The 17,654-nt window shown below is 35.4% G+C and overlaps 2 protein-coding genes across 2 annotated transcripts; both read right to left on the bottom strand.

The window, feature by feature from the left end:
- Positions 1 to 402: 402 nt before the first annotated feature.
- LOC114750427 (TPR repeat-containing protein ZIP4-like) lies at positions 403 to 4,441 on the bottom strand. The gene is made up of 5 exons (XM_028939030.1): positions 3,096 to 4,441; positions 2,374 to 2,563; positions 2,246 to 2,278; positions 1,391 to 2,008; positions 403 to 1,235 (listed from the first exon to the last, which is right to left on the bottom strand). The coding sequence occupies exons 1-5, from the start codon at positions 4,439 to 4,441 to the stop codon at positions 612 to 614; spliced, it is 2,811 nt and encodes a 936-aa protein (XP_028794863.1). The 3' UTR covers positions 403 to 611.
- A 10,350-nt stretch (positions 4,442 to 14,791) lies between these two features.
- LOC114750425 (feruloyl CoA ortho-hydroxylase 1-like) lies at positions 14,792 to 16,574 on the bottom strand. Its single transcript, XM_028939028.1, has 2 exons — positions 16,045 to 16,574; positions 14,792 to 15,368 (listed from the first exon to the last, which is right to left on the bottom strand). Exons 1-2 carry the CDS (start codon positions 16,572 to 16,574, stop codon positions 14,792 to 14,794), a joined length of 1,107 nt encoding a protein of 368 aa, XP_028794861.1.
- Positions 16,575 to 17,654: the final 1,080 nt, after the last annotated feature.

Genomic DNA, 17,654 nt, shown 5'->3' with positions numbered 1-17,654 from the left:
CAGATTAAGATCTTATTTAAAACCAAGTACTCTTTTTAAGGTATATATGAACATTTTTATATATTTTAATTACATTATATTATCTTAATTATGGTTGGGCTGATTTTAGTTCAGTCACAATTAAACTACTATCTCAACCAGTCTAATAATCGGCAAAGTTGCTCATGAATCTTTTATTTTCACAGCAGTGTGTGTGAATGAAGTGGAAAAAATGACGTTTGAATTGACTCAGATATGTCCTGAAATACAGGAGATATATTTTGTGCTATGAGACCCAGTAACTTGTGTCATTTTATGTATTGATCATATTTGCTGAGTCTGAGACTTTAATGCAAACAGCAATTAGAGTTAAACGGAGGACGGAAAACGAGATTCTTATACAAGGTTATATTGGATAAGTAAAATACAGAAAGTTTATGCCATTTATACTTCCATCTATATACAGTTAAGGATCAGAAATTCCAAAGTAGTGATGTAACTAAAACTCTCCCGTAAACCTATTAGGGCACTACCAAAGCAAGAACGTACATAAGATTTGCTGGACTTGTATGGCTCCTTTCCTGTACATCATGGAACTACAAGAAACCAAATTAATGAGATTCATGCATTTGTTAAGGATTTTTCTCCAAGCCACTTATGAAATCTTCCATGCATGCCTTGTAAGTTTCCATTCCTGGAACATGCTTGGCGATTTCTAAGCCAATAGCCATCCATTTTTTGCCTAATTCAATCTGACCTAGCCTCACTGGCACCGCTGCTCGATTCCATGCGGTCATGGCAAGCCATTTTCCTTCCTCAGTGGGATACTCACCTTCCTTCAAACCAACCATTATTCGGTAGGCTTTCTTATACATGCTATACACAACATCATCATCTGTATCACCCTTGTGCAAGCTGGCTATGGCCACAAGTTTGCGGATAACAAGAGCAACATTTTGGTAATCAGGAGAAGGTGATGATAAGAAAGCCGAGAGGCACTCATTAAGAGCAAAGGACGCTACTTCATGATTGGATCGAGTTCCCTGAGATGCACAGAGGCCTATCTGGAGGAGATACTGGGGTTTGCAGGCCTTTGAACTGGCAAAACTTTTCACAAGAAAGAGCTGTGATCCTAAGTCATTTAGTCTAGCTTGTATGTCATAAGCACAGAAGGTGTATATGAAGAAAAGGTCTGGTTCAAAGCTGTGGATTTGATCATCATTGACAAAGGTCCCAGCTGGAAATGACTTCAGCATCTGCATCAACAAGGGAGCCGGATAAGCCCGACAGAATACAATAATAAAACATATCATACAAGGAAACACGTAGTAGTATGATACACCTTGTTCTGTTTTGCAAAAAGATAAGTGCATCAAGCACCATATTATGAAGTAATTAAACAATGCCATACCTTCCCTGCTCTGTCTAGCAAGTCTACAGTTTGCTTGACTTCATTTTCTGACATTACAGTCTTTCTTTGAAATTCAGAAGCTATCATTGCTGATGCAGCAAGTACTAAAGATTTACAAACCATGACATCGTTTTCGTGATCAGATCCTTCAGCTATAGCGTAGAAGTCTGATGCTAGTCTTAAGAATTCAGCAGATAATTCGTAATTCTTATTTTGCCCTGCTTTTGTACCCAAGTTCCATGAAGTCACTGCAAACCAATTCCATTCCCGTCTTCCAGCCTCATCTTCTCCAAAGAAGCAATCAGGACCAAGCTCAGATGCTCGTTTGCAAGCATGCTTCAAGAATTTGAGAGCATGTTGCTCATTGCCTTGCCCCTTGTTGAGGACTGTGACCAAAGTTCGCAGGACTACTACTTCTTTGGTCGGCATGGATTTTCCTGAAGCATAGAAGTTAAGCATACATGATAGAGAAGCAACAGCAACAGGAAGAGCGTGGCAAGCAAGAGCCTCATGAGCTGAAAGGGAGAGAAAATCTGGCTGAAAGTCAAGGCAGGTAGTCATTGCTTGTATTTGAGTAGTAGCACCATCATGGTCATTCTTTTGCAGAAATATTTTGAACTGCATTAATAAATATGACAAAGTAAATTTTCATGCTTTGCCAACTGATAAAATTATCTTAGTGAGAAGCATATGGTTTTGATTGTATGCAGCTTCTGTCGTTAAAGTCTGCCTTCGACTGCCATCAAAGTTCACATGTGTAAGTGTGTGTATGCAGCTCTCTATCGGGCACACAGATGGGTCCACACACTGAAAGATCATAAAGGGTGGGAGAGAGACAGAAAGGCGAAGACAAACCTTGAGAAAAGCGCAGACAATGTTGGGCTCGAGCTGCAGAGATGAAAATTCAGCAGTAATATAGTATGAGTTAATATTTGAGGAAAGTATCCAAAAGAACTCAAAATTCTCGTTGTCATCAGTGATACCTTTTCAGATTGATCTATGTATTCTTGAGCACGATCCAAAATTGAGAGCCCCAGGTAGCAAAGACACAATACTCTAAAGCCCTTGGCTCGAAGTATTTTGTCATCTGTATCATATGTAAGATACAGCATTGATTTTTCGAATAGTTCAGCACTGGTCTCATAATCTTTGGATTGAAAATGGTCAGCAGCACTGTTATTCACAATCAAGGGCATTGAAATCACTAACTTCATTTGGACAAGAAAAACATGTAGTAATTGTCAAATCATATTAGTCAAGGAATTTCCTTCAGTATGTTTTCCCCAGCGGTACTGCTAAATGTCAATTCTACTATGAATAAGCAATTTAATGGCTCTACTGTGTTTGTCAAGAATCTTAGCTATCCTCTGTGACGAATTCTTGTAAACAAGTCCCAGTTTAACTCACGCAACAGATCTCTAATACAAGTTGACACGTGAATTCCCAGCGCATCTTTAGAAATGCGCGGGGTATGCATATGATCTAAATTGTCCAAATCAGACTTGCCTAAAACAGAGAGTACCAAGGTCAGTGAAGCCAAGTTCACATGCACAAAGGGTTAGGAATCCCATGGAGACCCTTGCCGAAGTGACGAGCTTATAAGTTATACACCTAGCTGATGGATTAGTACACAGGTCATAACACAAGCCAGACTTCCAAACAATGCACGTAGAAGAAATCGATTAGGGACATAACACGAATTTACCAATTCCACAACACAGCGTGCATTGCCGCGCGATCCTTGACAGCTGCCTGGCCAGCAAACAGTGCTAGAACCCTTTCATCAGACACTAGATCAACCACCACTTTGGCCCTCACTCTTGATCCTTCAGTACCACCACCATCACCGCCATTTCCAACCACTCTGTGAGCAACTCGCACTGCTGCACCGGCACTGACGTGGCACCGCCCCAGCAGTCCCAAGAACACCCCTTTTGCAGTCTCCGCTCCAGCCGTTCCAGCTGCCTGAAAGTATGCATCTACAGCTGACAGCCATACACTTTCGGGAATCCCCTTATTGATAACCATTCCTCTCAACTCCTTCTCCGCTTCTCCATGCCTCCCTAATCCTAGCCAAGCCTTCATGGCCAACACTGACAGACTAGGGTGATCGTCCCCACCATCAGCCTCTCTCAGGACCTTAACGCACTTCAGAACACTATCGAACTCTTCCTTCTGCAAGTGGACTGCCGAAATGAAACGAAGTGTCTTCCACCTCAAGCCTCTGAATTCTTTTGTCTCTTCTCTTGTTTTCGCCGCACTGAATCCCTTCTCACAAATATCTAAAGCGTCGTTCATGAGCTTGAGAGCTTCACTCAAAGCACAAGCATCTTCGTTCCTTGACAGCAAGCCCTTTCCGAACATCAAGAACTGATTGGCGAGCTCCTTGTAGTGTTCAGAAGACCCAAAAAGCAAACCCTTCGATCGGTTCAGCAGGGCCACCGCGAGATTCCGATCCGAAACCTCCCACGCGGTCCGAGACCTTGCGAGATTGAGATCTAGCAGAAGCCTTTTCTCTCCTGCGTCGGAAATGGAGCCCACATTGACCTTGGATACTAGATCGGTGGCTCTCTCATAACAGATCGACGCGAGATCCAAATTTCGTAGATGATGCCAAATGGACCCGGTCTTGTAGTAAAATGAGGCTGATTTTATTGCCGGAGAGGGAACTCCAGTAACATCGGTGGCGAGATAGAGGAGGTCGGCGGCGATATGTCGGAGTTTGGCATGGCCTTCCGCTGTTATGGCAGGGGAACACGAAGATGAGAGAATTGCGACGGCGTTGGAGATGTCGACACAAGCATTCCAAAGGCGATAGCTCAGTTTCCAAATCTGAAGCTTCAAAGAGTTGGAGAATGGAGAAGATTGGCTCAGCTGACCAAGACATTGCCGTAGATCGGAAGTGACAGCTTCCAGCGATGGTTTATCGGCCGTACGGCGCTCGAGCTTCTTGACAGAGGCTTCGATTTGGGAAAGAAGATGATGGTGGTGAACCTCCGTGTCCTGGTGAACTCGCCGGAGCTCCGGCGTTGAAATCTCGGCGATTCTCATTTTTGGCGGGAAATTTGGAGGAAAAGGAATTAAAAGCAGTTTTTTCAAAATTGAAATTAAAATAAACTCCTTAATTAAAGAAAAAAGAATATTAAAAATACGAAGGCTTTGCAACGACCTCCACGGCTCCACCTTCTCTTGTTGTGTTGAAGTTTGAATTTGATGATAATGCCAGGGTTAGTTTGTAAATTTTGTATTTAGGATGAACTCTGTAATTTTTTTTGAGCGAAGATGAACTCTGTAATTTAAAAAAGGATTAATTACACAAACCTTCCAACATTTCAAAATTTAAATTTAACCCCTGATGTATATATTTTTTTTTATAAACCCCTTATTGTTAAGTTACTACTCCTCCGGTCCTAATTATAAGACCCAATTGACTTATTTGAGGAGATTAAGGAAGTAAGTTAAGTTGGTTATTTATAATAAATAAGTGTTGTCATTCCTAAAATATCCTTGCTAATTAAGTATATTGACTAAAACTATCATTATTAGAAGGGTTATCTTGGAAAAAAATGCATAAATATAAGAGACAAAATGGATTGGGGTCTTATAATTAGGACCAAATAAAAAGTCAAATGGGGTATTATAATAAGGACCGGAGGAGTATTATCTTTTTAAAGTTACTATTATTTTTTTAACAGAATTTGTCATGTTAGATCAACACCTCATATCTTACGTCATATCTTACATAACATCTTAACTAAGGTAATTTTATAAAACTTTTCTAAACTTTAAGCTAGTTGTATATAACTCCCATGACATTTTAATACTAAACCTTCTTCCATTAATGCTTATCAAAATCCAAAACCAACTCATGACTTTCACAATACCATTTTTACAATGTTATGATCTTATTCACAATCTTAATAAATTTATTAAGATCTTGACAATCATTTAAAATATCAATTTTTATGTGGCAAAAAATAGAAGAAAATTGTTATTTAAAAATTTATGTTGATAAAAAATATAAGAATAAAAAGGAGTAAAAGGTTTTTTTTAAAAATGACAAAATGACATTTTAATCTTTATATAAAAATAATATAATTCTTATAAAATAATTATATCAGATAAAATGCCATATAAGATGCAAGGTGTCTTATGATAATCTGACATGACAAATTCTGTTCAAAAAATAATGGTAAGTTAATAGTAAGGGGTCTATAATAAAATAATAAAAGATAAGGAAGTTAAATTTAAACTTTAAAATGTTAGAGTGGTTATATGCAACTGTCACATAATTTAAGAAAATTTTGTATGATTTAGTCTTTAAAAAATAAATAAAATATCCTAACTACCTTTCTTTTTTATTTAACTGCTATTTTTTATTTTAAAACATATATAACTCTTTTTTTAAATTAAAATGTATATTATACAAATATTCGTTATTCATATGAGATCTCATTTTTATCCATCTAAGTGCTAATAAGTAATTTTCTATTTATAAGACATTTTCAATATGTTTCACATAAATTAAAGAAAGCCTTAAATTGCATTAACTATCTTTTAAACTATAGCAACTTTTTAACATTATCCTTATTTAATATATACATTTTTCTTTTAAAAAAAACTATCTACACTATAATAAATGAAGGACAAAATAATACATTTAGACTAAAAGTTAAATAAGGTAACTTATAAATAGAACTAAGAAAAATATTAACTTTATAAATAAGACCGGGAGTATAATTTTGGACTTTTTAATGTGTTATAAAATTTACTAATTTTGATTATATTGTGAAAATTTTATTTTTATTTTTTCATCATATGTAGGGAGTGTTTGGCTAAACTAAAAAGCACATTTCAAAAGTATTTTGCCAAAAATCAAAACAAAATTCTTCTCACTTACTTACTTCATATTTCATAAAATTATTTTTAAACTATGATTTGGCTTCTATTTGAACACTTCTTTGATGAAAATTGTGTTTAGACTCTTGTTGGTTCCTTTAAGTGATATTAAGCACTCTCTCTCACAGATACTCCAAAAGTCTAAACCTAGGGTTTGCTCGAAAGGAACCAAATAATTCAATATTCATCGCCATAGAAAACTCTTTAGAAGCATAAAATAAGTATTCAACTTAAAAATTTCAATCTTATACTCGAAAGTTTGAACATTTAAAATCTTTTAACTACTTAAGAGTATTGTAGCCCAATGATAACAAGCACTTCCTTTTAAGTCCTTCTTAAATCTAGAATTGTGAGTTCGAAGCTTTTATGAAGAATATAATAAGTGCGTGAGTTATGAAAAAAAAAAAATCTTCAACTATTCTCTTAAACCATGAAAAAGAGTAGTCTCAGAGCGGGGAAAAAAAAAAAACCAAGGGTGAAAATACTATTACTTTAAAATTTCTTATGTTTGTTTGTTTGTTTGGGATCACGTTTCCCACACCTTAGAAGTACTTATTTATACAATTCGAGATAAAATTTACTTATTTCATACTTAAAATAAACTTAAAGAGCACGCAACGATTTACAAGCTTCTAAGACCACCCAAAACATGCCCTAGGTGGCGGAGCTCTGATCCAAGTCTCAAACTACCATTTCTCCTTAATTTTTCAAGCTTTGTTTCTACTAGAATTCCTACTTTGTCCTTGTTCCAATCCAAAAGTCTAAAATATGATTAAAGACTTAAGGCGACAAAAGATAATTAAGGGAATTAATTAATTACTTTCTAATGATGTGGGATAATGTTACAAGGTATAACCTGAAATTAGGGGTGAGAATAAGCCAGACAGCCTGTCAAGGGCCTGTGGCCTGGCCTGGCCTAACCTTTTTAAAAATAGAAAAAGGCTCAGGCTTTTTTGATGGCCTGTTTAGCCTAATAAGTCAGGCTTAAGCTCTTTAAAAAGCCTGTTAGTCCTGGTTTGTCCTGTTTTTTATCTTATTTTTAATTTTTATTTTATACTTATGTCTAGTCTTATTTTAAATTTTAATGTATAATTATAATTTGTTTTCAATAATATTAACTGTAATTAAGATTTAAAATATTACTCATGACATTAAAATTCAAATAAAAGATAATAATAAAAAATAACTATTATGCAGTATACATATTTTATATTTTTTTATTAGCTTATGTATCTTTTATTATGTATTTTGAAAATTTTAAAATTATAGGCTTTTTTAACGGGTTCAGACTGGAAAAAAAAAAAAAAAAGCCTATTACAAGCTAAAGGCTAGGTTCAGATTAGTATGTTACTAAACAAGCTTGGCTAGTTAAGAACAAAGACTGGCCTAATCTGATCTGTTTCCATCTCTGCCTGAAATGGCGAGAATAGAGGGCGAAAGGCAAGAATTGACACTGAAACCTGACATTGCTTCCATTTGCTGGTGTGAGGTGGGGCAATTCACATCTTGATGGGGTGCAAAATGCCAACTCGAACATCAACTCGGTTGGGCTCACTAAGTCAACTCATATTTGTTCTTCATCTCTCTGTACTAAGAACCAACTAAGTCAATAGGTACTCAAATATTTATTTAATGGTTATGTCGCGCGCATTTATAGCATAGGTCTCAAAAGTCAATCTTGGTAGATTTGTCAACATTGATATGTACCGGCATTTATTATAGGAAGTTTTTCCATTGGTCTTATTACGTGTTCCCTCCGTCTCTTATTATAAGATCTAATTTTTTAAATAAATTTATCTTTTTTTATAAGATCCTTTTTGAGTTTGTCTGAGTATTTAATGTATTATTACCTATTTTATCCATAATTTAATGTATTTAATATATTCTTTTTTTCATTTATCTCACTATTACTCGTTCACATTTACCAATTTATATATAAGGGTATATTTAGAAAAAAATTATATTTGCTACATATTAATTATCTTTAACTAATTTTAACTTTTTTAAACAGCGCAATTTAGTTAAAAACATCTTATAATAAAAAACGGAGAGAGTAGGCTTTTTTAATTGTTAGTTGTAGGAGGAGATTTTACTTCTTTTCAATTGTCACTTCTATCTTTTTTAATGTTTCATTTTCAATCCTGCTCCTATTAATTACGAAAGAGAAATTTAAAGGTGAAGAAAAAGAAAATAGGTGAGAAAAAATATACTAGCATTTAATAAGGGTAAAATTGGAAGATTCTATGTATTTGATGATCCTCTTGGTATGTGACAAACTATTATAAATGACAATTAAAAAGAACCAGAGTGCTAAGACCTTCAGCAGCTTGCCAAAGCATTAATTATTTTTTTGGTAGCCTTTCTTTTAATATTCCAAACAACTACAACAATTACGCAGATTAAAATATTAATTAAATTTAATTAAAACATAAATACGTATGATATATATTTCTTATAAATAGGGTTTGCATATTTCTTATAGATATGTATAAATAGGAATAGCACTACAAGAAAATGTTGAGTTAGCAGCGGAACATTTCTAGCGGTTTGGTTTGAACCGCTAGAAATTCCAACATTTCTAGTGGTTTTAAGAAAAACCGCTGCAAAGTGCAAACTAGCGACGCTTTGACCATTGCCCGCATATTTCTAGCGGTTATAACCTAGCCGCTAGAAAATTAGAGCTAGAAAATTTCCCGAGTTTTGGCGGGAAGTTGGCGCCAAAATTGCAGCGTTTATTTTCTAGCGGTTCAAGCCAATAAACCGCTAGATTAGGAACATTTCTAGCGGTTAACACATGAACCGCTAGAAACGTTTTAATTTCCCGAGGAGTTTTTATGTGGTCGTTGAATCGAGAGAAATTTCTAGCGGTTCATGTAAGAATCGCTAGAAATTACTAGCGGTTTTTAGAGAAACAGCTAGAAATTTCTAGCGATTTTTCATGAACCGCTAGAAATATCTGTAAATTCCCGAGGCGCTGTAAATGGGGTGGAGACCGTTAGGCATTTCTAGCGGTTCTGGGAAAAACCGCTAGAAATGCTCGGCCTATATATACCCCCCTCACTTTCACTTCTTCAATCGTTCAGGAAGCGAAGCTCTACTGAATTTTCTCCACAAAATATATCCGAGTTCGGGTTCAGGTGCAGATCCTTATTTTCAGGTAGAAGTAGTAATTTATTGATAGATAATTTTTATTTTTATGTTTTATTTTATTTAATTTATTATGTTGTGGCTTATAAATAATTTTTTTTATTTTATTTATAAATAATTATTATTTGTTGTTATTAGGATGAGTCGTTGGCCAGGGAAGGAGCCAGTTGATCCTGAGAGAGCTGGACCCAGTGAGGATCATCATGATGCTGGTGAGCCATTCCCCAGCATTCATGACTACAATCTCAGCGAGGAGGATATCCTCAGTTTTATAGAGCAGGATGATATTGAGCGGACTGAGGAGGCTCATTTTACTGGGGATGAGCAACCTCATGCTGATGCTGCTGACGAAGAGGAGGAGGAGGAACAGGATCAGGGGAATGAGAATCCCCAGGCTGCGCAGCGTCCTGCTCCCAGACGTCAGGCTGGTTTTGAGGTGGAATTTGTCGATAAGTATTTATTTAACTTTTTTAAATTTTGGTAAGTATTTAATTTATATAGAAATTGTATTAATTCATTGATATATAATTTATTTCTTAATTAAATTTTGCAGACACTGAGGGGAACAGGTCCTATAGGAGGCTGACAGCCAGAGAGCTGTCGATGATGACGAGCGGATGAGTGGTTGTGCCGCTCAATGAGTTGGGCCAACCGACGAAGAAATGTGGCCAGTTGTACAACAAGTACGTGCGCCTCTTTGGTCAGCAGTGGACGCTGTTCCCCATCTACGTGCAGGACTGGAAGAAAAAAAATGTGTGCGATAATGTGCTATATACGTTGCTCAATGAAGCTGGAAAGTCCAAAGACCATCTCGCAGCTAGAAAAGATTTACGGGCCTGGGGAATTCGTGAAGAGGCTTGGCCTGATGAAAACGACAAGTTTCAACCAGCTAAATTCACCTTGACAAAGCAGAACAAGGATATCTTCCTCTCGATGTTGAAGAACATAAAAGTACCAGATGGATATTCTAGCAACATCTCAAGGTGTATCGATCTGCAGGCTCAAAAGGTTACTGGGTTGAAAAGTCATGATTCTCATGTTCTTATGCAACAGTTACTTCCATTGGCCTTGAAAAACACACTTCCTTCTGATGTATCAGTGGTTTTAGTAGAATTATGTTCATTTTTCAAGAAGTTGTGTGCGAAGATCTTGATAGCGAAAGAGCTTGATCAGCTGCAAAATAAAATTATTCTTACACTTTGTCACTTGGAGATAATATTTCCTCCATCATTCTTTACTGTTATGGTTCACTTGACTGTCCACCTTGTTCGAGAAGCAAAGGTTGCTGGCCCAGTTCACTATCGATGGATGTACCCTATAGAGAGGTACTAGATTATCTTTTATTCCCGCCTCTTTAAATTTCACATTGTTATTTCATTTACTCGTAATTATTAATGCAATTTTAACTTACAGGTACTTGGGAAAATTAAAATCATATGTTAGGAATAAGGCATGGCCTGAGGGGTCAATAGCAGAAGGTTATTCCGGAGATGAGGTCCTAACTTTCTGTTCGAGGTACTTTGATGACATGGAGACATCTTTTAACCGCCCGCGTCGCGTAGATGATTCTCCTCCTGGTCCTTCCATGTCAACTTTATTTCCTCCTGTTGGGAAACCAGTTGGAGGATATGAATTCTTCAGACTCACTCCTACAGAAAAACTCCAGGCACACAGACACGTTTTGATAAATTGCAGCCAAGTTGAACCCTTCATGCAGTAAGTATATATATCATATAAGCTCACTAGCTTTTACACTTTATATTTGTTTCTTACTGACTTTTCTAACAAATTACACTTTACTATAGTGAGTTTAGGAGTTATCTCAGGCGTCAGCTACGGGGCCATGCGCGTTCTGCTGACATTGATAAAAGAGTCCACAAAGAGTTTCCCAGTTGGTTTACACGTCGAATACGTAATGACAACAGCTCATACACAGATGAATTCAAAGCTCTTTCTCTCGGTCCGTTAGACCATGCACGAAGATTTACCGCGTACAATGTCAACGGCTTCAAGTTCTGTACAGTTGGACGTGATCAGGGATTGCTCACACAAAACTCTAGAGTTTGCGGGACATTCGGAATGAGATGTTATGCTAGCAGTAGTGATGGCGATATGCGCTTTGGAGGCGTCACTTACTATGGAAAGCTAATTGACATTATTGATTTGAGTTACCAGCTTTTCACAGTGACACTGTTCAAGTGCTCTTGGGCAAATACGACAACTTCACGGGGACTCGCTACTGACCATTTGGGCATCACCTCAGTTAATTTCTCTAGACTTATTCATACGGGGGCATCTGAAGATGATGAGCCATATATCCTTGCTTCTGAGGCACACCAAATTTACTATGTCGAGGACGAGAAACATAAAGACTGAAATATGGTCGTTCACCTCAAGCCACGGGATCTTTATGATATGGGTAATGGCGACATTATTTACGACAGTGAACCCTTCCAACCCTCGAATTTTGAAGACTTCTTTCCTCAAGGAGATGATAATTGCCAATTATCAGGTACACGTCTTTTTTTAAATTATTTAAATAATTAACTACTAATTACTAATTTTTTCCAAATACATTATAAATTTAACAAATTTTTTTAAAATGTGTCCTTTCAGGCCGGATGATGATGGAGAATAGTAGCATCCAAAATTTTTATTATTAAAAAAATTTTCCGTCCATAAATACATATGTATAAATTAAAATTCGTTCAGATTTTTAAAAAATAAAAAAAATTAAATTTGTAGCGGTTAATAACCGCTACAAATATAACCGCTACAAAATACTAGCGGTTATTTATACGCTAGAAAATGACTAACAGCTACAAAATGCAATAAAACGCTACAAAAACACCGCTACAAATGTGTCGCTGATCTCTATAAATATCATATCTTCTCTACATTCATTTACTCCATCTCTTTTCTTTCCTCTCCTATTCTTCCTCATAATTCTCTCTTTTTTTCTTACTATCTCATATGGTGGTTTCTTTCTCTTTACTGTATGGTAAGTGAATTTTATTTTATAATTCATTGTATTTTTTATTTGTTTTTACTTAAAATTTACTAACATATTTATTTCTCCTTTTCTTTCAGATTTTTCTTCTTCACACTTGTCATGCCCTCCTCAACTGATTCAAATACTCCTCAACCTAACACTATAGGTTCAATATTACAAACTATCTCATCTTCAATTCAACTATCTTATTAAATATTCAATTCAATTATCTTATTAAATTAAATTCACTTCTTTTGACACACTCATAACTTAATTACATATTGTTTATTACAAAATTTAAATATATAAAATGTAACATATAACTAATTATACAAATTAACAAAAATTCTTCAACATAATTTATTTAATGGTTTTTAAAATTATAATATGAAAAACCATAATTTTTTTTCTGGCACGGTAAACATTTCTAACGGTTCCAAACCGCTACAAATATTTCGTGAAATTTAAATTTTGCGCCAAAATTTCTAGCGGTTCAAACCGCTAGAAAATTTTTTTGGTGCCATTCCAAAAATTTAATTGGCCGGAAAATTTAATTTCCCAAAAATTTCTAACGGTTCTATAACCGCTAGAAATTTCGGCGCGCTAATGAATTATTTAATTCCCGGCAAAATAGATTTGGTTTAGCATGTTTCTAGCGGTTATAGAACCGCTAGAAATTTTTTTCTTTAAACATTTTCTAGCGGTTATAAAACCGCTAGAAAGTCTCTAACGTTTTGACCATAATGTGTAGCGGTTGCCATAACCGCTAGAAATTTTTTCTTGCGCCTGGTTTTCTAGCGGTTTTGTTAATTGCTACAAATGTTATTTGTTGCGGTTAAAACCGCTAGAAATGTGTCATTTTAACCGTTACAATTGACATATTTTTTTGTAGTGTAGGGTGCTGGCAAAAATAAATAAATAAATAAATAGACATAAGATAAATGTGATAATTATTTCTTATAAAAAGAATGGAGGGAGCACTAATTAAGGGCCCTTTCTATCACGTGCCCTAAACCCAAAATTTCTGTAGGATTTGCTCGAAATTAAGATAAAATCAGTCAAGAAAACAAATAATACGCCTCCATAACTGTACCTTTTAGAAGCACAAATAAAGCATTTAAACCTAGAAATTTCAATATGGTACTCAACATTCAAAATCTTCAACTATATCTTGAACCATGAAAAAGAGTAGCCAGGATGATAGGAAACCATGGGTTACAAACACTTACCTCAAAGGTTCTTAAATTTCCTTGATGATTTAAGAGCTCCCAAGACCACTCAAAAAATACCCTAACAGATCACTCTCCTCAAACGACCATTTCTCCTTAATTTTTCGAACTGATTAGTTTCTACTGGAATTCCCATTTCCCCCTTGTTTCATCCAATTAAAATACCCCATGATTAATGCCTCAAATTATAATTAAGGGAGTAATCTGATTACTTGATAATGAAAGGCAAGATGAAGAGCACGATTTACATTAGACTTCTTTTCTCCAAGACTTTAGGGTGTTTTTCTTTATCATCGGCATGTAGTAGCCAAATAGTTGTCATTAGTCCTTCAATCTTATACTACCTCCGATTCTTAATATAAGGCCTTGTTTGACTTTTATTTTGATCTTAAATATAAGACCTCAATTCATTTTGCCTTTCATATTTATGTTTTTTTTCCCCTAAGGTAGTCCTTCTAATAATAGTAGTTTTAGTCAATACATTTAATTAGTAAAGATATTTTAGAAAAGACAACATTTATTTATTATAAATAACTAACTTTACTTGTTTCCTTAATCTCCTCAAATTAGCTAACTAGCTTTTATAATTAGGACCGGAGATAGTATAAGGACAGTTTTTTTGCATGGTAAAGATTGGCACTTACATATGCTTCAGTATATTATTGCCCAAAACTTCTACCATTTCTAGACTCTTTTCTATACATAGTTTTAGGCAATAACTTTGATACAATCGTTTACTTGCTTCTTTTACAAAAACTCAAGACCCCAATATAGTATTACTCCTCCGGTCCTTAATATAGGACCTAATTTTTGAGTTGATGTTGGTCCTAAATATAAGACCCATTTATCATATTTATCAATTTTCTCTAAATTACCCCTATAGATACTCCATCAACCATAATTAAGTAAAAAAGAGAGTGAGGGGTATTAAGAAAGATGATTATGGTGTTTTAGGAAAAATGTGTCAATTTTCTTATAATTAACTAACTTACCTAACTTCCTTAATCTAATCAAATTAGTTAAATGGGTCTTATATTAAGGACCGGAGGAGTATTATTTTACTTAATCCTCTTACATTTCATCACTATAAATCTTATTGAACCTCTCAAACTTTTTACCCAACTCATAAAATCATCAAACCTTAGAAAACTCAATAGTTTGTTTCCCATCATGAGCTTTCCTGAAGAAATGCTTCACATAATCTGAATACAACACATTCTTGTACAATGCTGTCTCCCCACTTGCCACCACTTCAGGCAAAGGTCCTATCACATCTGAGGGTTTAGGGTTCACAAAAATTGGCACTGAAACCCTAACCTTGCCCCCATTTGCTGTCACTCGGTGCTCCACACTCTTGTACCTTCCATTGCTCATTATCTGCAAGGCATCACCGATGTTGATCACCAGAGCGCCAGAGACCGGCGGCATGTGAATCCAGAGCTTGCTGCCGTCATTGGCTCGGACGTAAAGGCCGCCGGTTTTGTCTTGGAAGAGGATGGTTAGGGTTGAGACGTCAGAGTGACGACCTATTGCTACTGCTAGATCTGGGTTTGGACAAATGGGATAGTAGTTGAGATTGATCCTCTTTGAGCCCATGAGAAGTGATTCCTTTGTTTCATCAATTTCTTTCACGTTTAGCCTCTTCATCAGCACTTTTAGGAGCCTCTTGATCACTGTCTCAGTCTTTTTCATGTATTCTAGGGTCTCATCCCTGCAAGGGGGAAAAAAACAAGTATATGTTATAATCGTACAATTTAATTAATATCCGCATGCGCACCATATAATTAATATAAATCCGCATCTATAAATCTAAAAGTTGGTAAATGTATTGGAATTCAAATCTAAATATCGACACTTGTTTTGTACTCCATTTGTAGCCCACCATACATATTTGTAGATTGCCATTATGACAACTATCAATAAGCCCCACTACCTTGCGGCCTTGCGAGCTACCAAGTTAGCTACTGAACTACGTCAGCAATTTAAATTTTTTGGATGTTAGGGTAGTAAAGTGATATCCTGCTTCCGATTCTTAATATAAAAGTTAGTCTGATATTTATTTTGTTTATAAATATAAAATTTAAATTCATCTTGTTTCTCATACTTATTTATTTATTTTTTCAAAATAGTCTTTGTAGTAATTGTATATGTTAAAGATTTTATTAAATGATCATTTTAGCTAATATACATGATTTGTAAATGTATTATAGAGCAGACAATACATATTTATTACAAAGAACTAACTTGATTAATTTTCTTAATCTACTTAGTCGATTCTAACTCTTATATTAATGACTAGTAGTATATGGTAATTAACTTTTAAAACCAAAACTGATAATTAATAATGTAAAATATGACCAATAATTAATATTCTCTATCAAGCTGACCTGCATGCAGGAGGCCAAGTTGTTGCAACCTCGTCCTCAGAAACAAAGAAGAGACTAATATAATCTTTCCACTCGAGAGCCTTCTCTTTCTCAGGGCTAAAGCTCGAACCATACCTAACATTATTAGAAGGTGAATACTCTTTCGAGTACTTAATCTTCTCATGAGGAGGCAATTCAAAGAACCTGTAAGTCGCAGCCTGGACATTCTGCAGAACTTGCAGAGGCACGCCATGGTTCACAACTTGAAAGAAACCCCATTTCTCAGCAGCATCACAGATCGCATCTGCAACATCTGGGTGTTCCCAATTAGCCATGTCGATTATGGGAATAGAATATTGTTGAAGATGATCATGAGGAACAACCTTGAAGCTGCTTGGCCTCTCTTCTAATGGCTGCACGTACTGCTTTGGGAGGGTCTTAAGTCCCATATCGGACAGTCCTTTCACTCCATGGCCTTGAACAAGTACAAATTCGGTGAGATCAGAGGGTTCTGCTGTTGTGAATTGGGTAACTGCCGTTGTTGGTTCCATTTTGCTTGAAAGCAAGGTTTTGAGCTTTCGCTTTAAGAGGTTGAGAGGGAAGAAGATTACTCCGTGTTTGAACTTTGAAGTGCTTTGGGTTGGGAAATGTATTTATAGACTTAAATTTGGAGCTTGCGTCTTGTCTTCATGTGGATACCTGCTGGTGTGGTGACAACTTGGCTAAAGATTACGCATCTATTTGTCTTTAATTATTTATTCTTTCCTTTTGCTATATCCTCTCTAGTCACATTTTTCCTGATATGTTCTCTCTCTCTTTTTTTTTCTCATTTATTATTATATATAAGATATTTGAAAATAAAAATATGATTCTAACTTATTTATTATTTTGAATTAATTCTAACTGATTTTTTCTTAAATACTAATTAGGTATTTGAAACTTATACTAAAAATTAAAGGAAAGAGTAAAAAGACAAATATACCTATTATAATTTCAAAAAAAAAAACATTAGACATCATAAGAGATAAAAATACTCATAAATTTTTTAAAATGGGGCAAAAATATCATTTCCATTGAATATTATAAAAGGATGTTTAGATGGAAACTAAATTATAGTTTCAGAAATATTTTTACAGTTTATAAAATAAATATATAGAGGAGTTTATGTTATTTTGCAGAAAAATATTTTTAAAAGTTACCTGAGAATTACCAAGCACCCTGTAAGTGTCAGTTACTTTTCTTTTTTGCGGGTCCCACTAAATTTTCATGTGTCAACTTTTAAATGCCCTGCTCTTAGACTCTTTCTTATTTGTCCTTACCAACTCTTTCTCCCTCTCATCAAGGACTGAGTGTGAATAGATCTTCATTCGAGCTCCCCAAATATCTCTTGTTATTCTCTTGTCAGTTCTCAATCACTCCTCTCATTCGCACAACACAATCACACTTTACTTCCATCTTCTTCCTCTTCTTCCCTTTGTCTCTCTAACCAATGTGAATAGATCCTCCTTTATTCCCCTCTTCCTCCTCTCCTTCTTGTTCATTGTCATCGTCATCACCATCACCCTTCCGAGCATCATCACCGTGGTTTGAGGATTGGTTCTTGGAGAAATAAGTTCATCGGCGATTTTGCC

This window comes from Neltuma alba, unplaced genomic scaffold (genome assembly GCF_004799145.2).
Source record: "Neltuma alba isolate B1F8T4 unplaced genomic scaffold, ASM479914v2 tig00006441_pilon, whole genome shotgun sequence".
Classification (NCBI taxonomy): Eukaryota; Viridiplantae; Streptophyta; class Magnoliopsida; order Fabales; family Fabaceae; genus Neltuma; species Neltuma alba.
This window is presented reverse-complemented; position numbering and strand designations above follow the sequence as displayed.

Excerpts from the sequence above, each read along its gene's own strand:
- LOC114750425 (XM_028939028.1), bottom strand. The coding sequence starts at position 16,574 with ATGGAACCAACAACGGCAGTTACCCAATTCACAACAGCAGAACCCTCT. Across the intron at positions 15,369-16,044 it reads ACTTGGCCTCCTGCATGCAG|GGATGAGACCCTAGAATACA; the intron begins GTCAGCTTGATA and ends TCCCCCTTGCAG.
- LOC114750427 (XM_028939030.1), bottom strand. The coding sequence starts at position 4,441 with ATGAGAATCGCCGAGATTTCAACGCCGGAGCTCCGGCGAGTTCACCAG. Across the intron at positions 2,564-3,095 it reads CACGCTGTGTTGTGGAATTG|TGCTGCTGACCATTTTCAAT; the intron begins GTAAATTCGTGT and ends TGTGAATAACAG. Across the intron at positions 2,009-2,245 it reads TTGTCTGCGCTTTTCTCAAG|TTCAAAATATTTCTGCAAAA; the intron begins GTTTGTCTTCGC and ends TTATTAATGCAG.